At 36.0% G+C, this 27,520-nt stretch overlaps 1 protein-coding gene and 1 long non-coding RNA gene across 2 annotated transcripts in view; one reads left to right on the forward strand and one right to left on the reverse strand.

The window, feature by feature from the left end:
* Nucleotides 1–27,313, reverse strand: LOC109185602. The gene is made up of 3 exons (XR_002054991.1): nt 27,175–27,313; nt 2,992–2,996; nt 1–13 (listed from the first exon to the last, which is right to left on the reverse strand). It is a non-coding gene; the product is annotated as an uncharacterized LOC109185602 (long non-coding RNA).
* Nucleotides 1–27,520, forward strand: part of LOC109185596 (probable leucine-rich repeat receptor-like protein kinase At5g49770) — a 73,727-nt gene that overhangs the window by 16,897 nt on the left and 29,310 nt on the right. The window contains exon 20 of the mRNA XM_019335530.1: nt 17,389–17,425. Coding sequence (XP_019191075.1) covers nt 17,389–17,425 — 37 coding nt within the window. The remainder of the gene's footprint in view (nt 1–17,388; nt 17,426–27,520) is intronic.

A 27,520-nucleotide genomic window follows, 5' to 3' on the forward strand; every position in this document is an offset into this window, starting at 1 on the left:
TGTTTCTTTTAATCTCAGTCATACATCATTCTGATTTAATGGTCTAGATTAGTCCTCACGTACTCACCTAAGATTAGGTCCTCACCTGATCCGGACCCTATATATATATATATATATATATATATATATATATATATATATATATATATATATATATATATATATATATATATATATATATATATATATATATATATATATATATATACACGTGAGGAAATAAGCTCTAATTTGCACATGTAGTTTAATAGCAGATCATAGAAGAGAGTTAAAACAAAAAATAAAAAATAAAAATGTTCTACCAAACAGCCATAAAGTTATTTAAATATTTACTATATATGTTTCATAATCAATTAAACTACTCAAAAAAAAAAAAAAAAAGAGGGACGAGGTAGCTTGGAGTGCAAGATGCGAGGAAGATGCACGAGAGGTGAAGGAAACAGAGGAAATTGTGGGGCGGGAGTGCCTCGCAGATGAAGTTCGTCTGAGACTGAAGAGCCACATTTGTTTTGAAATTTGAGTTATGTAAAGTGACAGAGTGAAAAGAATTTAAAGTTAGACTTAAAAGCTCCGCCGCCCTTATTTAGACTGAGCTGCTAGTCTGCTACTGGGGGATGGGGTGGGGTGGGGTGAGAGGGGGTACAAGTTGTTAAGGCAGTTATGGTCCTTTTAATGATAATGCCCTCCGAGGGTGTATGAAACTCAACACAAACGTACACTTGTAATTTGCAGTAATAATAATAATAGTTCTAATTGCCAAGCACCTTCAGATGGCATGTAGTGACTTCTCCCCCGTAGGAGGTCATGAGATAAACCTGGGCTTACTCAATCTCATCTATGCACTAAAGACAAGTAGAGACCTACATAATCACGCAATGACCACCGACAAAAGCATGCTGAGGCTCTAAGCTCAAAACGAGACAGCAACAAAACATAAAACGAGACAACAACAAAATGAGATAGAATCATAACGAGAAAGAATCAAAATACAAAACGAGATAGCATTAAAACAAAACAAACTGACCGTAGAATAAAAGACAATGGTCCAAACTAAGTCCATAACCAAGGCAAACAGACTTAGGCGACCCAGGAACAGGTTGACCAAAATGTTTTCCAATCGTTGGATGTGCCTCACGCGCTAGTTAGAACAGGACGACAACGGAGTGAAAAATTATCGTACTGGCTCTGATACCATCATACTGGCTCTGATACCATCGTACTAGCTCTGATACCATGTTACGAAAAATCATATTAGTATTAGCAATAAGATGGAATTGTCTATATATGCAATTGAGCTAATTTATTTGATTGGATAGATGGAGAACTATATATGGTGAGCATATATATATATATATATATATATATATATATATATATATATATATATATATATATATATATATATATATATCAGATACATTAAAAGAGAGCCCTAACCACAAGAATCCAGAAATACTGGGAATCATATATAGCTATTAAGTCTTGTATTCATATATAAGGTATACATTTAGGCCTAATAGAGACCTTATAACTCATTTATTTTCATCTATGCAGCGACCTACCTAATCAAGCATAGACCACCAATTTCATCCATTTATACCAATATATAGTCATTAAAGCATAGACCTACATAATCAAGCGGACCACCAATTTCATCTATCTATACCAATATATAGCCATTAAAGCATAGACCTACATAATCAAGCGGACCACCAATTTCATCTATCTATACCAATATATAGCCATTAAAGCATAGACCTACATAATCAAGCGGACCACCAATTTCATCTATAGCAATATATAGTCATTATATCTTATATTTATATATAACTAAAAAAAGCCCTAATCTCATCTATACCTACATAATGACGCAATGACCACCACGAGCAGGCTGAGGCTCTAAGCTCAGAAGGTTCAGCATCCTCCCATCATACACCAGGGTTCCCTCACGGAAGTCCATTCTTTGGCCCGTCATTGTTATCACCATTGCTTCCAGCACAGCATAAGTAGTTACGACAATAATGCCCTCCCCTACTGTTGCTCAAGTCGGTGTACCACCCATAATATAAACCCTGAGATTGACGCTTAACATGGCGTCTCATGTAAAGTAGATGCTTCCTCCGCCCTGTTCTAGGTTGAAGCTTCCACTGTGAACATAGGATAGAAGGCCAATGTAGGCCATTTTATTTTCGGCGGCGAGGACTTGGTCCACCGCTGGGGCACGAGGTCCTTGGCCGGATTGTTCCACCGGCAATGGCGGTGGAACATAGGTAGCTTGGAGTGCATGCGAGGCAGAGGAACGATAGGGGAAGGAAACAGTGGAAATGCGGGGGCGAGTTTGCCTCGCAGATGAAGTTCGTCGGAGAGAGCTAAAAACGACATTTGTTTTGAAATTTGAGCTATGTAAAGTGAGAGTGAAAAGCAGTTAAAGTTAGACTTAAAAGCTCCTCCGCCCTTATTTAGACAGAGCTGCTAGTCTGCTACTGGGGATGGGGTCAGAGGGTGTACCAGTTGCTAAGGTAGTTATGGTCCTTTTCATGATAATGTCCTCCGAGGGTGTATGAAACTCAGCCCAAACTTATGGCATGTAGTGACTTCTCCCCTGTGGAAGGTCATGAGATAAAACCTAGACTTACTCAATCTCATTTATGCACTAAAGACAAGTAGAGACCTACATAATCACGCAATGACCACCGACAAAATCAGGCTGAGGCTCTAAGCTCAAAACGAGACAACATCAAAGCATAAAACGAGACAGCAACAAAACGAGATAGGATCATAACCAGAACGAATCAAAACACAAAATGAGATAGCACTAAAACAAAACAAACTGACCGTAAAACAAAAGGCAATGGTCCAAACTAAGTCCATAACCAAGGCAAACGGACTTAGGCGACCAAGGAACAGGTTGACCAAAATGTTTTTCAATCGTTGGATGAGCCTCACGTGCTAGTTAGAACAGGACGACAACGGAACGAAAACTTATCGTACTGGCTCTGATACCATCGTACTAGCTCTGATACCATGTTACGAAAAATCATATTAGTATTAGCAATAAGATGGAATTGTCTATATATGCAATTGAGCTAATTTATTTGATTGGATAGATGGAGAACTATATATGGTGAGCATATATATATATATATATATATATATATATATATATATATATATATATATATATATATATATATATATATATATATATATATATATATATATATATATATATATATATATATCGGTTACATTAAAAGAGAGCGTCAACCACAAGAATCCAGAAATACTGGGAATTATATATAGCTATTAAATCTTGTATTCATATATAAGATAGGTAAATACATTTAGGTCCAATAGAGACCGTATAACTCATTCAATTTCATCCATGAAGAGACCTACCTAATCAAGATCACCAATTTCATCTGTCTATACCAATATATAGCCATTAAAGCATATACCTACATAATCAAGCAGACCACCAATTTCATCTATAGCAATATATAGTCATTATATCTTATATTTATATATAACTAACAAAAGCCACAATCTCATCTATACCTACATAATGACGCAATGACCACCACGAGCAGGCTGAGGCTCTAAGCTCAAAAGGTTCAGCATCCTCCCATCATACACTAGGGTTCGTCACGGAAATCCATTCTTTGGCTTGTCACCGTGATCACCATTGCTTCCAGCACAACATAAGTAGTTAGGACAATAATGCCCTCCCCTACTCCTGCTCCAATCGGTGTCTCACCCACAATATAAACCCTGACATTGACGCTTAACAGGGTGCCTCCTATAAAATAGATTTTTCCTTCGCCTTGCTCTAGGTTGAAGCTTCCGCCGTGAACAGATGATAGAAGGCCAATGTCGGCCATGCCATTTTCGGCGGCGGGGACACGAGGTCCGCGGTCGGATTATTCCACCGGCAATGGCGGTGGAACATAGGTAGCTTGGAGTGCATGCGAGGCAGAGGGACGATAGGGGAAGGAAATAGAGGAAATGCGGGGGTGGTAGTGCCTCGCAGATGAAGTTCGTAGGAAAGAGCTAAAAAAATGACATTTGTTTTGAAGTTTGAGCTATGTAAAGTGACGGAGTGAAAAGCAAATTAAGTTAGACTTAAAAGGCTCCGCCGCCCTTATTTAGATTGAGCTGCTAGTCTGCTACTGGGGGTGGGGGTGGGGTGAAGTGAGAGTGGTACTAGCTGCTAAGGTAGTTATGGTGGGGGAGGGGTGGAGTGAGAGGGGGTACTCGCTGCTAAGGTAGCTATCAACTTTTTCATGATAATGCCTTCCAAGGGTGTATGAAACTCTGCACAAATGTACACTTTTAATTTGCATAATTATAATAATAATAATAATAATAATAATAATAATAATAATAATAATAACTAACAAGCACCTTCAGATGGCATGTAGTGACTTCTCCCCTGTGGGAGGTCATGGGATCAAACCTACAAACATACTGTTAGCACATTTTCTCAGATGGCATTCCCAAATGGGAGAGGTCACTATATGCTATTTGAGCACAGGGTGCTTAGCTAATAAGAGTAATTTAATACATATATTTTGCATGTATTTTTTTTAGTAAGCTTTATAATGCATTATGAATTGTAAAGATTATTTAACTTAATTAATTAATTTAGGTGCATGAAATATATTTTGTGATTCACTTATGGAAAAAAAAAAACAAATTAGAAAATGTTGTTTTTTTTTTTTTATAGGGAAAATGGCACTTTTTCCCCCTTAGTTATATACATATAGCATTTTTCCCCCCTGAATTTTTCAAGTGGCTCTTTTCCCCCCTGAAATGTTAGATGGACATATTTACCCTTAAAATAAATATTTCATTTATTTTTCTTCTCCAACAAACTATGACCACGATTCGGTTCAAACTGAACAGACACTATAACAACTAAACTGAAATATTCCAATTACAATTTAGAATCAAAACTTGATATTTAGAGTTTATTAAAATTGCGAACCGGAATGGCCGGTTCATGTTCCGAACTGAAAAAAATAAATTACATTTATTGTTGAATTTAGAGTATTTTAAAATAAAAATAAAATGTTAAAATAAAGACGATTCAAAATCGCCAACCGGATCCGGAACCGCCGGTTCACGGTTCAGAATCCAATTTTTTTGATTCGTAATTTTAATGAATTGAAATCTAAATATTGGATTCTGGATCTGAATCATAATCGGAAACTTTCAATTCGATTGTTATAGGGCCCGGTTCAGTTCGAATCGAACCGTGGTCATCCCTACGTATAAGCAATAATTTGTTGAAGAATAAAAATAAATAAAATGTTTACTTTAAGGGTAGGAATGTCAATTTAATATATTAGGGGAAAAAATTACCACTTTTAGAATAATTGAGGGGGCTAATGTGCTTACATAAACAACTCAGGGGGAAAAAGTGCTATAAGTATATAACTCAGGGGGAAAAAGTGTCATTTTCTCTTTTTTTTTTTTTTTTTTTTTTTTTTTTTTTTTTTTTTATTTATCATTTATGAATCATCTACTCAATGTAATTTAGAAGTTTCTATTATGTGTTATCATATTTAAATTACTCTATAAAAACTTGAAATAGATATAGCTAAAATAAAAAGTATTTTTAAATATCATATCGATATAGTGTGTGATTTATAATGTTTTCTATTCAAATCATTTTATCCAATTAATTACGTTTCATATTTTGTTATAAATAATTTTTTCGCGTTTTGGAATATTTTAATTTCTTGGCCCTATTCAATTTTTTTTTTTTTTTTAATTCGGTTGGAGTGAAAAGCTCCACCCTTCGGTTATTCATCCAAGTGGATGGTCAATGGTTCAAACCCATCTAACCTATCCTAACAGTCAAAAATATTTCTTATAAATATTTTAGAGAGACATCGGAAAAAAAGAATTAATGTGGCAATTAAGGATTTGAAAGTTCGTCGAATCGAATAGGGATGGCAATGTGTCCCGCACCTGACGGGGATCCCCGTTCCCCGCCCCGATAGAGATGGGGATGGAGATATTTTTCGGGGAACGAGGACGGGGACGTGGACGGGGATGGGGATACCCCTCCCCGCCCCACCCCGTCCCGTCCCGTCCCTGAATAATTATATATATATATATATATATATATATATATATATATATATATATATATATATATATATATATACTTAGTATTTTAAATTTTGAAACAGAAGTTAAATTTTAATTTTTTTATTATTAAAATGTACAATTATTTAACATTTTGACTAGAAGTTGAAGGGGAATGGAGAATTCCTGTCCCGCTTAATTCCCCGCGGGGACGGGGATGGGGAGTATTTTCAATTCTCCGCCAGGAACGGGGACGGGGATGGGGACGGGACCGCGGGGACGGGAACGGGGAGTATACTCCCCGCCCCGTTGCCATCCCTAGAATCGAATATGAAAGTTTTAATAATTCAGGACCAAATGTGGAAATAATCGTGGGACCAAAAGTGGAAATAACTCAATATAAAAATAAAAAATAAAAAATGAAGGCAATTTAATTGGTCTTAATATAATGACATCCAATTTAAAACACCAATATGAATTTTTTTAAAAAATCAAAATAAAAATCTAAAAGCATTAATCCAAACATAAAAATCATATTAGTATTAGCAATAAGATGGAATATAATGATACGCGTTTTTAATTAGAGATCAGAATGACGTTTTTAATTGGAGGACCGAGTAATCAAATCAAATCTCATATATAGTTGTATTTTAAAATTAAAGTAGTCAACCAAACACTAACTACATATGATTTTAATTGACTCTCAACCTATTAACCACATAACAGTCTAGTTTATTAATGGTATGGTATAGTTATTTTGTGTGCACTTCTGTAAATAGCCAAGATGGTAGGGGGCTCGCTTGGAGTATAAGTCAAGCGGGAGCATGGTATAAATCTTATTGAAAACACTTTTTAGAATCCATATATATCTCTACACATGAGGAAATGAGCTCTAATTTGCACATGTAGTTTAATAGCAGATCAGATAAGAGAGTTAAAAGAGTTCATCCAAAAGACTAGTTCAATAAGTAAGAAAATGCCTCAAGGTTACATACCATTCCACAAATTCTTTTTTGCAGAGTCGAAGTGGAATCGTATCAGTATCTTTAGCAAACCCTGCAAATGTTCACATATCAAACCACTATAACAGCAAGTATCATTAGCAAACTCTGCATATGTTCACAGCCCCAGCAAGTATCCTTAGCAAACTCTGCATATGTTCACAGCCCCAGCAAGTATCCTTAGCAAACTCTGCATATGTTCACAGCCCAACTGCTATAGCAGCAAACAGTGTGGGTAAAAGAAGTACAGGAAATCGAAACAACAATTCAGTATCTCTTTATTTTCTTGTAAAAGTGAATACACACACTCAAAGTGAAAATAAAACAACAAAAATAATCATCATTTAAAAGTTGTCTATATCCTTTAAATAGGTAAATAAGAAGACAACACTACAGGCAATGAGAGAAAAAAGAAATTTCCTTTTATGCTAAGTTACACTACACAATGTAGTTCAGTAATGAAATATAGATGCACAACAACACTTCAGAATCTATTGCTCAATGGTACATCGCGACTAAACTCAAGGAGATGGATCTGTGGGGTACAATTTCTTAAGAACTACAGTTTTAGGGGCATTTCTTCTTACCCTTTTCTCCACTTTGGATTCAAAATAAAATCATCATCATCATCATTGCTATCGTTGTTTAAACGTTTCTTTGCTTTTATTTCACCATTTTTTGAAACCTGTTGTGGTTGTTTTGAACTCCCAATTGATACTGGCCGTGTTGGCTTCCTCTGTTTTTTCTCAAATGCCTTCTTTGCTCTTTCGGGTGACAAGAAGCCATGTTCCATCAACCTGCAAGTAAAGCACTATTGATTAATTTGGCTGAGTAAAGAAGAACAAGAAAAGACGGAAGGGTATACATGAAACAAGATTAATATTGCACAGCATGAAAGTGGAGAAAATCGAGAAATAGCACCCTGAATGTGCAATTAATTATTTTAACATTGAATCTTTCAAATCAAGAAAATTATGAACAGAAGCGCTACTGAATATTACTCAATTGGTGAGAAATGAAATAAGAACAAGCTCAGCAGGGGTCATTACAGGGAGCATTAGAGTTCAAAACAGAAATTGAGCTTCTGTCCAGAATTCATCATAAAATGTAGTCAACCTTGTGGGGTTCTGTTATGATCTGTTGGTGATAATGAACCAAAATCGATTTAATATCGTAAAATAATATTTATATATACACACACAAGTATATAAAATATTATTTGATATTTTATTCGTAATATATATATATATATATATATACATACAAATATATATAAACGGACCCGAAGGTTATATATATATATATATATATATATATATATATATATATATATATATATATATATGTATATCTACAAGAAAGATATACCAATATATATCAACCAGTAATTGGAACTAATAATCCTTAGATTATAAGTCCAATCCAACGTATATATCAAAAGAGGGAGAACGAATTTTTGCTTAAAAGCATAATCCAACAACAAGAAAGAAGGAGAAGAAGGAAGAAAAGTACGAGTTAGGCGAGTGCCTTTCTTTCCTTAAAACCTTATTTGCCACCTCCCAAAAGTGCAAGGAGCGTTGTGGCCTAGGTTTCCCAGGATAAAACGTACAACGATTCGACGTTTGAGCACCCAAACGAGCGAACCCGGCGAACTAGAGCACGGGCAAAACACAGTAGCAAGAAAGGAGTAGGAGTAGAGTTTTTGAGAAGAAAAAGTGCTTATCTTTGTGTGTTGTGTACTCTCGTGATCTTCCCTCACTTGTTGTCTCTCTCTATGCAGTTTAAAGACCTCTACTCCCACTACACTCTTATATAGGAGGTTGGTACTTAATAGCATCATCATGACACATTAACCAACATAAATTCAATTTAAAAATTGAATTATAACGTTTGAAACAGTCGTACTTATTATCGAAATAATATCAACGGTCACGAACTTAATATCTGATTAATTCGTACCGACCATAACGACCAGTTTCAAAAATATCTGAGTGACCGAGAAGTCCGTACAAATCCAAAAGTTTAACAAATTTGGACTGGAAACCACACCCGAGTGGTCCGCAAGCACCAAAATGGTGCAACACGAATCAATGCATAAAAGCACCAATTCGTGCTGCACGAAAGGAGCTTACACGAAAGGAGCCCAAAAGCTTAATTCACTAATTAAGCTTTCAATGTTTAATTACATTTAGCAAACTTTCGTCCATGGAAACTTTCGTCCCAATTCCATTTCATGCTAACAAATTAGCACATTAATTAAGCTTCCCAAAAGCTTATTCTCAAGCTTGACAACTCATGTTGTCACACTAATTAAGCTTAATCTTAAGCTTTAAGCTTTCTAAGCTTAATTTGACTTCTCTCAAATAGATTCACTTTGAGAATCAATTTCTCATTCACCTATTACCCATTTTGAGCGTACATTATATCAAATTCTTCGTCTCACTACGAAGAACCCGAATCCACATTGACCCGACCCAAACCGGAAGTGGATCCCACATATATTTGTACCACAAAATAATCACTCAAAATATCATTTTAATGCTATTTTTCCAACAATCCCCCACATGAATGAAAAATTGATTTTCAGGGTATTTTGAAATCGGAAACAACTGTGTTTAACGGTCGATCCCTGCATAGGATAGGTAGGGATCACTATACTCTTTGAACCTTCCCTTGTGAAGAAATGTTTACTCTACTGGCTGTACGGTAGAACGCGATGTCTTTGAACCGACTGCCGTTTGTGTAGACGATGACATATCTCACACAGGAATCTCCCATCCATGCTCTGTTCTCATGAGTGTGCCCATTTTGGTCGTGGGTCACCGTCCTGGTTCTGCAAGAGTTTGTGAAGAATTGTGCCCATCAATTCTCCTTTGAAGCCACCCTCACTTCTCTCTCACATAGGTGATTCTTTTCCGAGTATCCCGCATACTCACACATGTCAACCGACATTCGAATCATTAAAGCATCAACATGCTAACCTTGCGCGGGAGTCACTGTTCTAACAAGGAGTGGTGGGGAGTCCGAGACCCCCACAGTGACACGCTTCGTTCCATAATTTAGTTGTCCCATTGAACCTAGGTGCCAGCTAGGTTGGGTATCCACTATAGAACTTTTAGTCCAAGGGCTTTAGACCCAATCCTCGTTCCAACTTCTCCACAACCATTTGCTTACCCTCGGGTTAGCGAGTTAGCGGCCGCTACGTTATCTTTTGACATCACGTAGTCAATAGAGATAACCCCCGTTGTGAGAAATTGTTTAATGGCATTATATCTACGACTTATAAGTCTAGACTTACCATTCCACATTTAATTCTATACTTAACCAATTTTGGCTTGACTATCGCAATGCACACAAATTGGAGGTACGAGTTCACCACTAGGAACATTCTCGAAATAATGGCATAGCCATTCGGCCTACTCGCTCGCGACACGAGTGTAAGGCTCTCAGCTTTGATCCCGTCGGATCTTAGCTATCACAAATTCATTTCGAGAATTTCCGTCCAACCGACTGCACTGGCCTACGTAAAGACGTAGCCTTTGATGGACTTAGCGTCCTTTGATATCCGTGCTACACTTTCCAAGTACGGCTAGATATCCCACGTTGTGCAGTCCAAAGTCACGAGCATACCTTAAGTATCTCATAACTTCTATTGCATTCTAGTGCGCAACACTAGGGTTACTCGTATGTCTACCGAGTTCGTTAACCGCTAAGGCAATGTTCGGCCTAGTACAATCCATTAGATACAATTAAACTACCAATAATCTGAATGTATTCTCCCTGAGATATACAATCTTCGAGATTATTGGCTAGTTGTACGTTAGTATCTAACGGTGTCCAAGCCACTTGATTTACATCCTTTGCAAGGATTTAATCAACTCAGTGAGATTGGCTCAACACGAGACCATACGGTCTTCTCACAATTTTAATCCCGAGGATTAAATCTTCCAACCCCATGTCAAATATCAAATATCAAATTTAACATGTTCAAGGTAGAAAAAGATTGAGGGATAAAAAAGATTTGAGTGGAAAGAATGACGGAAAAAAGAATGGAGTGAAAAGAATTGGAGTGGGAAAAATGAGAGTGGGGAGGAAAAGAAAGAGTGGATGGGAGTCAAAAACAGTGAGTGTGTGAGGTTCTCTGGAGACCGGGAAGCCTTGCTATGCAGTGCTGAGTCTCAACGTAAGGTGCTGGCGGTACAACAGGGCACCCTAGTCCGGGCTGAACGGTGTGCCGGGCAGGATTTTCAAATCCGTTGACCTGGTCAGGCTTGCTGCTGGCCAATAGTAGCTGAGTTCCTTCTGGACTCCGGGGGGACGGGCTATTATTTGGGGGGTTGTTTTTTGTTCGCGTCAGCCCGTTATAAACTTAAACACTCACCCGGGATAGATGTGATAGCTGGGTCATGGGAACAGGATGTTTGTTTGTTCTATCTTGTTTCTATTTTCTGCAGGTGATGTTTCTTTGGCCTCGGAGGCATGAACTGGTCTTGGGCTCTTTTTGGTTTCGCCTTTGTAGGCATCTTTGGAAAGACCAGGTCTCAACGCCGATGCAAGCGGTAACAATTGCATCGTAGCCCGGGCTGAACGGTGGCCGGGTAGGTGTTTTTCAAATCCGTTGGCGGTAGCCCAGGCTTGCTGCTGGCCCATAGTAGCTAATCCCGTCAGGGTTGGTTCTGGTTCGTGCTGGTGCTGATCGGGAGTTCTGCTATTGGCTGCCTTGTGCTGCGTTGATGATTTTTTGGCCCGGGATCTACCTTGTACTTCTGTCTCAGGATGGCGTCCCATTACTTGACTTAGGCCTGCGTGCCATTGTTTATTGTATGGCATGCCGGGTTCTACAGGGCAGTCGATGGCGCTCCGGGAGGTGTTACAATTGTGGTGCACCCCGGCTAGGCGGCATTATGGTGTGTAGTCGCTGTAGTGCAACTGGCTGGGGGGGCCACGTTTGTGACACGCGAGGCCTCTATCCTCGCTACTTGAGATTTTGGGATTACATGATGGGCTGGGATGCAGTTACGCTGTACGTGCATATTTGGAGCAGCATCTCGGCCTACTTGCTTGATTGACATACTCCTGCCTGCGATGAGTTAGTGTTAGCTATCGTAGGGCCTGGGGGCATTCATGTTAGAGCCCCGGGGGCCACTTTATGTTATCTCGTTTTATTTAGCGTTTCTTTACTTAGTTTATTTTAGGATTTAGGCCATGTGGGGCCTAAGTCCGTTCAGACTTTGTTCTGGCTTCGGCCTTGCTTTTTAATAAAGTTCTTTTTCCTTGAAAAAAAAAAAAAAAACATGTTCAAGGTAGAATTGATCATTTGATCGTTACTACCCATGTTGAGTTTATCGTGTATAGACAAATAGTGATAACCTCGTCTATCGTACGCATTACGTAGACATTTATCACATTTGTTTATACTGAACTCGTGACACATCATTGTATGATCAAACCTACATGCCAAATACTAAGGCAATTGTTTCAACCCATACAATGATCTCACCAATTACAGACTTTCTTTCCATAGCGCGGAACCTCAAAACCCTCAGGTTGTTCCATGTCTATTAAGAAAGCGACACATCCATTTCGATGAACTTCTAAGTCTCGCTAAACAGCTCTTTGGCAAGTATCATTCTAATGGATTCCATTCTCATCACAAGAATATATATCGAAGTAACCGTGGCACTCGCATTACATGTAACCTACAATTACAAGTCCGGCCATTTTACTTCAATATAACCAACGGGTTTTATCTTCCGACTAGTGATCCACTTAGGATCCTGAGGTCTTACGACCTGGAGGAAGAACAACCAGTTCCAAGTATGATTCTCTAAGATCGAATCTACTTCACTCTCGGTAGCCTCTCTCGGGTTGGTCCATTTGTAGAAGTCAACACTTCTACATACGTTCGAGGCTCGTTTTCTAACAACCATGTCAGAAAATCCAATTTATTTTCTAGTAAACAAGTTAGATTGTGCGCATCACACTCTAACATGTACGTCAGAAAATCTGGACCAAAGGATTTTTCAATCCTAGCTCTCTTGCTACGTCCAGCTTTGAGCTCGGGTTCTTTTTCACACCCTTCAACCATAGCTACGCCGAAAGTTCCGTTCAACGTGCTAGGTCCTTTATTGATCCTTCACAAAAATACATCTTCCAAGAACGATGAATTTCTTGAATCAATCTTTCGTGTTCTTATGTACATCCAAACTCTTGGACTCGTGTACTAAGAACCAATACACACCTTTGGCAAGACACCCCCACATTTCAGGCTTTAGTAGGAGAACTTCCTACGTACCCACAATTCGTAAGAATTCCATGTGGGTAACCTTAATTAAAAGGTACTTACTTGTCCAAAGTATTGTCTCACCTCACATACTTTGAGGTAGACCCGAACTTATCAACGTCTTGATATTTATGTTCAGCAACAACGTTTGATTGAGGTGAATACCGTGTCGTACGCTCGAGTACGATATCAATGCTTGCGCCAAAATCACCAATAGGTGTTTCATGTTCACCACATCGATCGTTCATAACCGCATTAATCCACAATTAATTTGGTTATCCTTTTATTCTTATAAAGAATAGACATGTGCTACACGTTAGCACATCTCGTGGGTGCTAACAGATTAGCCCTCACGAATCCATTCGGGATTTGACCGAAAGGCCACAAACCCGAACCAGTGCTTCCAAAATTGAAACACGAATCAGTGCTTAGTAATGAAGCATGAAACATGCTATACCAAGCACGAATCATTGCTTCTAAACTAACGCATCGATTCCAAAGCAATCTCTATTGCTTTAAATTATAAACTCACAGCAACATTCAGTTGCTTAATTTATAATTCCAGTGCTACTTAGCACTAGGATTATTAGTTAATTTCACAATTAACCAAAACCTCCTTTCGTGCTAATCACATAACACTTTTACAACGCTAAATTTAATTAGCCACATACTATACGAAAGGTTTAAGCTAAGTAGATTAGCATTAAGACCAATCATAATCTAGCACCTTTATTGCTATTACCAAAGCACCAAATGCTTAAGTTTTCAACACCTAAAGGTGCAGCCACCAAGTGGCCGAAAGTGCCTGATTAAGCACTCTACCTAGTGCTTAATAGCACTGTTACAGTGTTTTAATTTGCACTTCAAAGTGCCAAATTAAATTGCACTTTCCATTAGTGCTACAAAAGCACTATTCACCAAAACACAATTTATCTCAAATTAAATATACTAGTATAATTTGGAATTTTTGATCAAGTTAATTATAACACAATTAACGAGAACAAGTCAACCAAATTTTCCGACTAGTTGAATCAAACTTATATAATCGTTCTCAGAATATTAATTAAAATATCCAACACTTGAGCTGTGACACTCACGATTATATAGTTATCCCAATTTTTGAAAAATTGATCCTATTTTGAAATCTGTATCGTTCAACATGAATTAGAATCGAAGTTCTTTACAGGATTTCAACATGTAACACGCTTGTTACATTTCGTTCCGGCCGTTAAGCCATTTTAGCATTTTCCACATAATGCTCCGTGATGCACTACGCACCCTTATTGAATCTTATATATATTAAAAATATCACACACGAATATTTTAAAATATACAAAGTTCAAAACACACAAATGGAACAATTCATTTTATTCAACAATAAAATGTATCACAAGGATACTACAACATTTATTTAACAAATAAATACATAGGAAAAATTACATTGGAAACCAATTTCCATTATTCCTATGTAGTAGTCCTTCGAACCCGTGTGCCTTGTTCCATTCTCCAACAGTCCACACCACAAAGGGTGGTCCATAGCGCACATCGGGGGTACCTCGGTTGTGACCTCACTCGTCCAACCATCCACATGTTTTAAACATAGCGAAGTTGTCCTCAACCTTTTCACCAGGATGACGGTTCGCTTTGTAGTGACATTTCTCCTTCTTCTCGTAATCTTCTTGAAAGCTAAGCTTCCGCTTGAGTTTCCTTCGATTACGGTTGAAGTCATTGGTAACACTACCATAGTCCTCCAACCGTGTAGTCATGACACCATCATAGGATCCTTCGTGGCTTTTAGCCGATCCGTTAGGCAACACAATAGGTACCAATTGTGTGTCATTAGCCACAGGTCTACCGGATCGTGAACCAAAGTTCTCCGGAGCACCATTGTGTGATTTAGCAACTCCTATGGAAATAACATTTCCAACGTTGCTGCCATCAACTGGCATCACGGAATGTGCAACATCGTTGCCTTTCCGATCATTTGAATGTGCACCTCCGGCAACATTCACGGATCCAATACTCTTGGAATCCACCGATTTGTTCATTATCAAAATAAATAAGGTTTTAAGATTGTTGGTGATAATGAACCAAAATTGATTTAATATCGTAAAATAATATTTATATATACACACACAAGTATATAAAATATTATTTGATATTTTATCCGTAATATATATATACACACAAATATATATAAACGGACCCGAAGGTTATATATATATATATATATATATATATATATATATATATATATATATATATATATATATATATATATATATATATATATATATATATATATGTATGTATGTATGTATATCTACGAGAAAGATATACCAATATATATCAACCAGAAATTGGAACTAATAATCCTCAGATTATAAGTTCAATCCAACATATATATCAAAAGAGGGAGAACGGATTTTTGCTTAAAAGAATAATCCAACAACAAGCAGAAAGAAGGAGAAGAAGGAAGAAAAGTACGAGTTAGGCGAGTGCCTTTCTTTCCTTAAAACCTTATTTGCCACCTCCCAAAAGTGCTAGGAGCGTTGTGGCCTAGGTTTCTCAGGATAAAACGTACAACGATTCGACGTTTGAGCACCCAAACGAGCGAACCCGGCGAACTAGAGCACGGGCAAAACACAGTAGCAAGAAAGGAGTAGGAGCAGAGTTTTTGAGAAGAAAAAGTGCTTATCTTTGTGTGTTGTGTACTCTCGTGTTCTTCTCTCACTTGTTGTCTCTCTCTATGCAGTTTAAAGACCTCTACTCCCACTACATTCTTATATAGGAGGTTGGTACTTAATAGCACCATCATGACACATTAACCAACATAAATTCAATTTAAAAATTGAATTATAACGTTTGAAACGGTCGTACTTATTATCGAAATAATATCAACGGTCACGAACTTAATATCTGATTAATTCGTACCGACCATAACGACCAGTTTCAAAAATATCTGAGTGACCGAGAAGTCCGTACAAATCCGAAAATTTAACAAATTTGGACTGGAAACCACACCCGAGTGGTCCGCAAGCACCAAAATGGTGCAACACGAATCAATGCATAAAAGCACCAATTCGTGCTGCACGAAAGGAGCTTACACGAAAGGAGCCCAAAAGCTTAATTCACTAATTAAGCTTTCAATGTTTAATTACATTTAGCAAACTTTCGTCCATGGAAACTTTCGTCCCAATTCCATTTCATGCTAACAAATTAGCACATTAATTAAGCTTCCCAAAAGCTTATTCTCAAGCTTGATAACTCATGTTGTCACACTAATTAAGCTTAATTAAGCTTAATCTTAAGCTTTAAGCTTTCTAAGCTTAATTTGACTTCTCTCAAATAGATTCACTTTGAGAATCAATTTCTCATTCACCTATTACCCATTTTGAGCGTACATTATATCAAATTCTTCGTCTCACTACGAAGAACCCGAATCCACATTGACCCGACCCAAACCGGAAGTGGATCCCACATATATTTGTATCACAAAATAATCACTCAAAATATCATTTTAATGCTATTTTTCCAACATGATCAAGGTGAACAAATGCTTGTTTATGAGTACGTTCCAAATGGTACTCTAAGGGAAAGCCTTTCAGGTAAATCAATTTTCTGATTCTTTAATGTACTTGAACACTGCATTTGTCTGTAATTTCAAGAGAAACAGAAATGCTAAGTGGTGCTTATACGAAAAAGTGTGTGATAATGTGCATACAGGGAAGTCTGGAATTCAACTAAATTGGATGAGGAGACTGAAAATAGCCCTTGATGCAGCCAGAGGGTTGGCTTATTTACACGAGCTTGATCAGGTGATAGATGTGATTCTCACACCTTGTACAAACCTTAAGGGCCTGCAGAAGTTTATGAACTTGGCCATGAGTTGTGTACGAGAATCTGCAGCAGAGAGACCTTCAATGGGGGAGGTGGCGAGGGAGATTGAGAATATCATTCAGACCTTCAATGGGGAAGGTGGTAAGGGAGAATGAGAATATCATTCAAATGGCTGAGGAAGTACTACTCACTTCATCTTCTAGCTTTGATGGTATTAATGCCAGTTGGAATAGTAACTAACTTTGACAAACACTATGAACACAAATTAAAATCACTAATACATTCATACACACCCACACACAAAATGCAATTACATATGTAATATAAACTTAAGGGAAAATGACACTTTTTCCCTCTAAGTTATACACTTATAGCATTTTGTCTCCCTGAATTATTCATGTAAGCACATTAGCCCCCTCAATTATTTTAAAAGTGGCGGTTTCACTTCCGATATATTAAATTGACATTTCTACCATTAAAGTAAACATTTTATTTATTTTTCTTCTCTAAAAAATTATTGCGTATACGTAAGGATGACCACGGTTCGGTTCTAACTGAACTGGACACTATAGCAACTGAATTAAAAGTTTTGAGTTTTGATTCAGATCCAGAACCCAATATTTGGATTTTAGTTTATTAAAATTATGAATCGAAAAAACTGGATCCTGAACCGTGAACCGGCGATTCCGGATCCGGTTCGCGATTTTGAACCGTCTTTATTTTTAATTTTTTTTTTTATTTTAAACTAGTCAAAATTCAACAATATAAATGTATTTTATTTTTTTCAGTTCGGAACATGAACCGGCTATTCTAGTTCGCAATTTTAATAAACTCTAAATATCGAGTTTCGATTCTAAATTGTAATTGGAATATTTCGATTTGGTTGCTATAGTGTCTGTTTGGCTTGAACCAAATTGTGGTAATAATTTGTTGGAGAAGGTTATTTTAAATATTTATTTTAAAGGTAAATATGTCCATTTAACATTTCAAGGGGAAAAAACAGCCATTTGAATAATTCAGGGGGAAAAATGCTATAAGTATATACCTCAGGGGAAAAAAGTATTATTTTCCCTAAACTAAATGTTTGAAATTTATATAGTGAATGGTTGCTTGAGGCCAATTTGAAGCATGTTAATTGTTGAGATTAACAAAAACGAGAAACAATAATAATTGCAGAAAGTAAAAAATGTAAAATTTACGTGGTTCAACAATGTGCCTATGTTCACATAGGAGTAAAGGTTTTTTTTTTTTTTTTTTTTTTTAAATGGTGATGGTAATATAACACCTAGAGATGCATACAATAGGCATCTCTATTCATGTACATGCACAAAAATACCCATTTACCATGCGCCTGACTCAATCTGCTTCACTTATATTCCTTACTAGTTTTACACGCGCATTGCGCGAATGAGTTAATACCCAATGTTTATAATTAAATAAATATTTCGAAGTATATCAATGCAAGATTATATATAAAAAGTTCATACATAAGTAATTTAATGTCGAATTTGTTTATTTAAATATGTAACTCATAGTATATGAATACAATGTAATATATGAGATTCATTATAATTGTTACTAAACTTTTTTAAATAGTAACCAAGTATTTTTGTTGCAAAGGGTTCTAGTATATTTAATGAATGCACTTATATACAAGATCAATGAATGAATCAACGCTACCAATCATTTATGTGTTTTGCTCAATGTTCATTTAGTTCAACCATTATTGTTGAATAAATTATTATGGATAAAGAAATTCATAATTTAAGGAATTTATATGAAGTAGTAAAAAATTTAAAAATTGTAATTATAAATTATAATGTAACCCAAAAATATTGGATGATTGGTAAATATGATGCAACCCAAATATCAAAATGCTAAAGAAAGTGTTTGGTTATTCAACAGTTTGAAGCAACAATTTGTTCTAAGCCACTGAAAATACAAACATTGCAATTTACAATATTTTCACTTAGCATTTTTGAGAATGATTTCCCCAAAACCTCTATATTAAAAAAAAAAAAAAAAAGTTTACTATAGAGCCATTTCGACTCCTTGAATAACAAGAGTAAATTTTGTTTGCTCACTGCTTGCCATCCGTTGATGGGAAAGCTTAATTTTTAAATTGGAACCTTTAGGAGTCTCAATGCTCCCATGCCACTTTTCTCACCGATGTGAAAAAAGTGACAAAACTAAGGGGAGCCGAACGTTCGGCTCCTCATATGTTTTATTTTTTTATTTTTATTTTATTTTATTTCTTTTATTAAATTATTTTTATTTTTTTAAAACAATAATAATAATAATAATAATAATAATAATAATAATAATAATAATAATAATAATAATAATAATAATAATAATAATAATAATTATTATTATTATTATTATTATTATTATTATTATTATTATTATTATTATTATTATTATTATTATTATTATGTATACCCTTAGGTCATTTTACATGTTAATCTAAATAGTTAATTTTTTCAAATATCTTTTTACCAACCGTTGATATAATTCGCTGGTCAAATCTGCTAACGTTAATCGCTAACTGTTGATTGCCAAACAAAGACATTGCGAGATAGTTTCCCACTTCAATTTGTTGTGGGATTTGAATACTCTATTTGTCAACAAATCCCTTAAATAGTTAATATGATTGGCTTAATTATATATTTTTTAATTTTTTCATGGTATTAATAAAATACTTGGTAAATAAATATATAGCATTATTTTGTATTATAACTTTGATATTTAATTAAAAAATAGCGCATAATAAAAGATAATAGACAATGTGTGAATATAATCCATTGATGAATTTGAATGTCAAGAATTTTTACATTGGAGAAAAATAAAGACAATATAACTAATGAAATCATCTCTTAATTAATTTATTGATAATGAATACTTTTTTTTTGAATAAAGATATTGTATGGACAATGTAGCGAATATAATCAATTGATGAATTTGAATGTAAAGAATTTTTATATTGAAAAAAAATAAAGACAATATAACTAATGAAATTATTTCTCTTATTTAATTTATTGATAATGAATAATTTTTTTTAATAAAGACATTGTAGACACATAATTCTAAATTAAAGAAATGCATATTTATTATTATTTTTTTTGTTGTAGCTACTAAATTATTATTTAATTTAATAAGAGTAAAATAGAGTACTAATTATGCCAATTTTGATTGGGATGTGGTTCGAACTTAAGACCTTTCTTATTAAAATCAATGAGTAAGTTAACGATGAACTAACATAAATTAACAGAGAAGATAATATTTAAGAAAAGTTAACGGATAATCATATAATTAAGGATAAATTAGGAAAACTTAAAGTCTGAACAATTTGAGCTATTCATTTGATTAAAAAATTTGACCGTTCATTTTTTCTACACATTATAGACCTAACACTCTTGGGTTCTTATTAGTATAGTAGTTATTAGACATACTTAACAAATCTTCAACTTGGCGAATATGCCCTTTAGAAAAAGCATATCTCACATATATCAATGGTCGAGAGATTATGCTCGTCTAGCATCTGGAAACACTCAATAAATCCAAACAATGTTTGAACTTGTCACTATTAATTGCCTTTGTCAACATGTTTGTTGTATTCTCACCAAGGATAGCAAAGGGGTGGGGCGGGGAGTACACTCCCTGTCCGCAGGAAATTAGGCGGGAACGGAGATTCCCTATTCGTCGTTCAATTCTTAGTCAAAATATTAAATTAATGTAATTTTTAATTTTAAAAATTAAAAACCTAAATCTTGATATATATATATATATATATATATATATATATATATATATATATAATTTATTTAATTATAATAATTATTCCGGGACGGGGAGGGGTATCTCCATCCCCGTCCCCGTCCCCGACGGGGAATCACATATATTTCTTGTCTCTATTTTCATTTTCCAAAAATTTTTCTCGTCCCTGTTCCCGTCGGGGCGGGGCGGGGATCGGGAATCCCCGTTGGGAACGGGGTAAATTGCCATCCCTAATTCTCACTAGTATAATTTTCTACAATAATATCTCACTCAGGGACGGAGCCAGAAAACTTGAGTTGGGAGGGGGGGGGGGGGGGGGGGGGGGGGGGGGGGGGGGGGGGGCGGTGTAGTAAAAGAAAATTTACAATGTTAGCCGACATTATAATTAATCGTACCATATTATTATATATACCATACATTATTGTGATTATTATTGATAATAATTTTTTAATTATACTATGTGTAATAAAGTATGAAATACATAATTATATGAGTACGATCGACACATATGTCGATCATTACTTTATAAATTTTTCACATAACGCAAAATATAATCCTTTATATAATAAAGCTATATGGTTTGGGAAATAATTAATGTTATAATTAATGCCACAACATCCTTTATTATTAAAAAAAAAAAAAAACACAACATTTAAAAAATAAAATAGCTATATATTATATAATCATATAAAAAATATACTTTTGAAAAATAAAATAGCTATATATTATATAATCATATAAAAAATGTGTTCAATTAGAGTTTAAATTTACACATACAAAATTTGAAATTTGATTTCCAAATGTAATTATCTTAGTTATTATTTGTATTGTGAAAATTATAATATAAATGAAATACAATTAAGAATAAATCAATGTAATTATGTAAATTCTCTCTATAAGTTTATTTGAATATGCACATAATTAGAGATTATATTAACCATACAAAATTATAATTATAATTTTAATTTTAATTTTAATTGTAATTTTGTATTCTATAAAAATAATAAATACTTGACCAATGGAAGCTCAAAAATATTATTATATTAAATAATTTAAAATATTTTAGTTTTTCTATTTTTTATTTATATTTATAATAACATAATTTTTTTCCGTGCATCGTGCGGGTGAATTACTAGTAATAAAAATAGCAACAACATTTATTAAATATATATTGTCTCTTAACATCAAATAAAAAGTTTTGTATCAAGTGGCTTGTAATCCACTGGTATTAGGTTGTTCCCCTAAGTAAGAGGTGTAAGGTTCAAACGTCAGTTGAGGTAAATAGTGTGTAGTAGGGTATATCCCCTTTTCCTTAAATAAATAAAAAGTTTTGTCAATCATTTTGTCACCAAATTTTTTCATAATTAACGGATATTCATTTTACTAATATTTCAAAATTTGGGAGATAAAAACAAAAACCAAAGACGAATTAAACATTCAACATTAATTTTTGTCAATTTCAAAACTAATCATTTAAAATTTTAAACTAGCAAATGTACATCTTAAAAATGTAAATAAATAATTAAAACACACAATAAATCACTAATTAATTAATTAACATAACTAATAAAATCAAAGCATATATCTCTGATTTGGAGATTTTTTAAAATTAAAATGTATACTTGATGCTCTTCATTATTAAAATCTTGATAAAAGAAATAAGATAATAAAGAAAATTTGTGACTTTAATTATTTGATTTATTTCTTTTTATTTAATGAAAAATAGTGAACTTTAATATATAGTTTGAGTTCATTTAATATAAACATAATAGATTGTTTTATTTAAAAAAAAAAAAAAATTAGAGGGGGGCCAAAAGTATATTTTATCTCTACTATATCAATATATACATACATATTTGCTAAAACATTTAGGGTGAGGGTTGGGGTGGAGGTGGAGTGGGAGGGGGAGGGGGGGCAGGGGCCCCCAACCCCATAACGTAGCTCCGTCACTGATCTCACTAGAAACAACCAGCTCTCTAACTTTATGGAACCTTACATCAGTATACTTGGTTCTGACATGATATACTCAATTTTTAGTCAAAAAGATGATACCTTAAGTGTCACAATGTAATTGAATTCCAACTTACCAATACTCAATTCCTTAATCAAACCTAAAAGTCACAAAGTCTCTTTAGCTGCCTCAGTCACAAGTCACAACCATGTATTCTGTTTTAGTTGTAGACAAAGTTAAAACATACTGAAGTGATTACCTCTAACAAACAAGACCACCACCAAGAGTAAAGACATATCCTATTGTAGAACATATGTTATCTATATCACTAGCAATATCAGTATCCACATATCCCATGAGTACATGCTTACTCTGTTGATTCCCAAAGTGCCCCTTAAGTGCATGAATACAATACTATGCCCCATAGTGCCCCTTAAGTACATGAAAATCCACTTAACTGCCTCCTAGTTGCTTCCCAAGTGTAGATATATACTTACTAACTTGGCTAACAACATGAGCCAACTCATATCAACGTACAAACCATCACATATATTAAGCATCCAAATGTCTTAGCATAAGGAACTTTTGACATATCTTCAATCTCACTAACTGTACTATTGGGAAGAGAGAGAGAGAGTGTGTGTGTGTGCGCGTGTTTTTTTTTTTTAGATTTTTATTCATGAAAAATAGGTTTTGTATGACCCCATTAATTGAGAAGAAATAGGGAAAAAAACATATTGCAGGTGCGTGTTAGGCACACTTGTTGTGCTTAACTGTCGAAGCTAGGCGCATAAATATTAAATTTTTTATTTTTTTTTTGTAGTCAGTTTTTTTTTTTTTTTTTTTGTCGTCTTTTTCTCCCTTGTTTTTCTCTTCCCTCCCCTCTCCCTTTCTTTCATGTAACTAACAAAAACCAACTCAAAAACCTAAGAACATTACCATTAGTAGATTTTTTTTAAAAAAAAAAATTGTGGAGCCAAATGTGAGGTGGAAGAGAGAGAAAGAGCTGAGAAGGTTTGAGGTGCTTGCAGTAGGAGTTGGTTTTTTGTTTCCAGAATGGGCCCTGTTGGTTTTAAGGCTTTGGATAGCTGTTCGGCGGGCCAACACTACCGTAAATACTTAGGGTTTTGTGGTTTGAAAACAAAATGCAAGAGAGAATGAATAATGCGATATTATTCTTCTAGGATTTCGACCGTTTACATGGTGATCCTGTGGGGATATTTATAAAAGAATGCGAGATTCCTACAAGAAAAGTAGGGCTGACGTGGAGCCAGATCAGTTAAGGAATCCGGCTTCATTAATGCTATAAATACCTAAACTAGCGAAGGAAACTGTTCGTATTAAATGAGGAAAGAGATCTTGCGAAATCTGCTTATTCCCGCTTTTGGACGAGCACCCAGTCGGGAACGCCATGACTGCCTGAGAGATGACCCGAGAAGGGGTCGCGATACTCGGGCAAGGACACATCCACCGCTGAGCCTAGTCGCCCAGCTGAGTCCCCAAGCTGTACCCGGTCGAGGACACACCGCCTACTGAGCCCGGTCGCCCATTCGAATCCCGAGAGGGGATCCGGTCGGGGACACGCTGACTACCGAGACTGGTTGCCCAACCGAGTTCCATGCGCGGACCCAGCCGAGGACACACCGGCTATAGAGCCTGGTCGCTTCACCTGAGCCGGCCAACTTCCATCCAGGTATGCGCCTGTTAGATGGATGACTGATTGCCAAGGATGAAGTGTTACGATCTCCCAGGCGTTTCACGTGACGAACGGGAATCGGGGGTGTCATCTAATTTGCTAAGTATCAGGCCACACTCAAACTTGACAGCCTTATCTCATACTCCAAACCAGGTGTCCGATTTGGGGGTATCTATCACCAGTCCCTCACTTTTTCAGATCTAGTCGAGCAGTGATTTGAAAAAGTAGAAAACGTGCACTGAGGCAACCCGACCACCTTGTTGTCTTTGTTCGGATAGGCCAACTGGCACCCTATCGGGAGTCTTTTCTCTCAAAGACTGATTCCACTTTTCCCGACTGGTTCCATGAAGCGGTACGGCTGTTGTAGTGTAATTATGGCGATCCCTCGAATTTCACCGGTTACAGTTTCGAGACACGCCTTCCATAATCGTCATGTCAAACGTTACGTCACTCCCCCTCCCCCCCCCCCTCCCTGTCCGATCGAGGACTCGTGTCACGATCTCGTCGGTCGACCAAGCCTATAAATATCCCACACGCCTACCCTTCATTTCTTCCTTCTTATGAACTTCTTCCACCTAGTAGCTCTCATCTTCTCAGGCGTCTCTTCGTCTCTAAAGCCCCCTTTTCTTTTTGACGGCCAGCATCATTTCCTCCTCCGCTTCGATTTCATTTTACTCCGCCCGTCAGTTCTTTCAGGTTATTAGCTTCTCCTTATCCCTCTTCTTTTTCCAGCGTTCCTTTTCTTTCTTTCCGTCAGCCCATATGTCCTCCTCCCAACCTCCTTCATCTTCTGCCGCCATTGACCACCAAGGTCAAACGGCGAGCCCTCCTGTAACACCCCACTTTTCTTAATCTTAATTACAATTCTAAAACCAAAATTAATATAAACTAAGCAGCGGATAAACAACTTAATAAATAAACTAGTGGGTATGTCACCGCCACAACCACCACTCTATGGTGATTGCACAGGCTAAGGATGGAACCAAATCAATAAACCAAACTAACATTCATATTACTTAACTTAAAGTCATATGGGGGAAAACACCCTGATGTCTAATCATCAAACTTGAACATCATAAGTCTACAAATCCATCAAAATAAACAACATGATAATAATAAGAGTTTAGACTACTAGATCTACTAAGCTAGTCTAACTCGATCATCTCTCAAACGCTGGGCCCACCTGAAAGGGGTTTTGCAAAACAACACATAGACAAGTAGGAAAACACCCATTAGCACGAAGCTAAGTATAACCACACTCAACCCTGTAAAGTACTACAGTATATATACTTAGGAAAAACATTTGTTTTGTAAGTTAGCATATTACTTAGTTAGTCAACTTATTTAGTTTATTTCCTATACTATAAATAATATGTTATCCTATAAAAAGGAAACCAATTCTAATGAAAAGCAATTCTAAGAAAATTAGGGAGTTCTGGCCTCTTCTGGGCCTGAAGAAAACCCTATAGCAAACAATTACTCATCTGCATAGCATGTCGCCCTGAACTTTGACTACTTTAGCAACACCCAACAAGCAATTACTCTGATCTATACACTTCTCTTCTTCCTTCTGCTGTTAGTACCGCGCAACTAGGTAATGTTGGTGCTGCTCTAAGCCTCGCTCACGTTACTATCTTCGACTTCTCTATCTATCTATAAATAGGGGGTGAAAGATTACAATGTTCACCTTACTTAGCTTCTCTAAGCCTCGCTCACATTACTTCTGTACGGGAAAGAGGTGGTGAGTAAACGGGTGTAAAATTGTCGTTCCTCTAGGGATTGAGATTATGGCACGTACTTGAGTTATAACTAAAATCCTAGGCACTGTTAAGAGTGTCACACATTGATAAAATAAGTGAGAGCATTGGTTTAGAAATATGTTCTGATACCATGTTATAAATTAAGATTGGGCTAGGGTCAGTCATGGGTCAAACCACACTAAAAGATTGAATTCAACCAATTAGCTAGTCTAACCCATAGACTTATAAAGTCATATGCTCTCACTTATTTTATCAATGTGGGACACTCTTAACAAGCACCGAAGTATTGGAACCCACAAGAATCCAAGCAGAAACCCCTCCCTCTTCTCCTCTCTTGCGTGAAAGATCTACCCAGAAAGACCATCATTTGCTCTCAATTTCTTCTTAATATCAAACAAGCAAGGTGTGAATTTATCATTCTTTTCTTAAACTTAGCAGTTGGTTCGAATTTTTCCATTAAGTTCACTAAGTTTGTGCTTTAATTTCTATAATTTTGGAACTCTTGTTTTGATGTGCAAAGTTTCATTTCTAGCATATTCATGTTCTATTCGTTCTCTATTCATGCTTATATGCTATTGTTTTGCTTCTATGTTGTGTACATTGGTATTTTTGAGTGAAATTCTTGAAACTCTACATTGTTTTTCATGTCTCTTTGTCAAAATCTTGTTTCAAGAATTGATTTGAGGCTTCTTTTTTTTTTTTTTTTTTTTTTTTTTTTTTTTTTACTGTTTCTATAGTTTTTTTTATATATAAAAATTAAAAATGCTTACCTGGAATTAGGGATGGCAATTCAACCCGCCCCCGATAGGGAAAATCGATCCCCGCCCCGACGGGGGCGGGTTCGGGGAATTTTTTCGGGGAACGGGGGCGGGGATGGGGAGAATTTCCCCATCCCCGCCGGGGACGGGGACGGGGACGGGGAGGGCATCCCCCGCCGGCCCGACCCCGATCCCCGATCCCCGTCCCCGTCCCCGATTCCCCGAATAAATTTATTAAACCTTGAGTGCCAGAAATGCACACTTGTTCTGGTGCTTCTATGAGACACTACATATAGTGATTAGTTTAATGTTTCTAAGTGGATATATATTATTTTGTTTTGAAAACAGTCGAAATATT

This window comes from Ipomoea nil, unplaced genomic scaffold (assembly GCF_001879475.1).
Source record: "Ipomoea nil cultivar Tokyo-kokei standard unplaced genomic scaffold, Asagao_1.1 scaffold1334, whole genome shotgun sequence".
Classification (NCBI taxonomy): Eukaryota; Viridiplantae; Streptophyta; class Magnoliopsida; order Solanales; family Convolvulaceae; genus Ipomoea; species Ipomoea nil.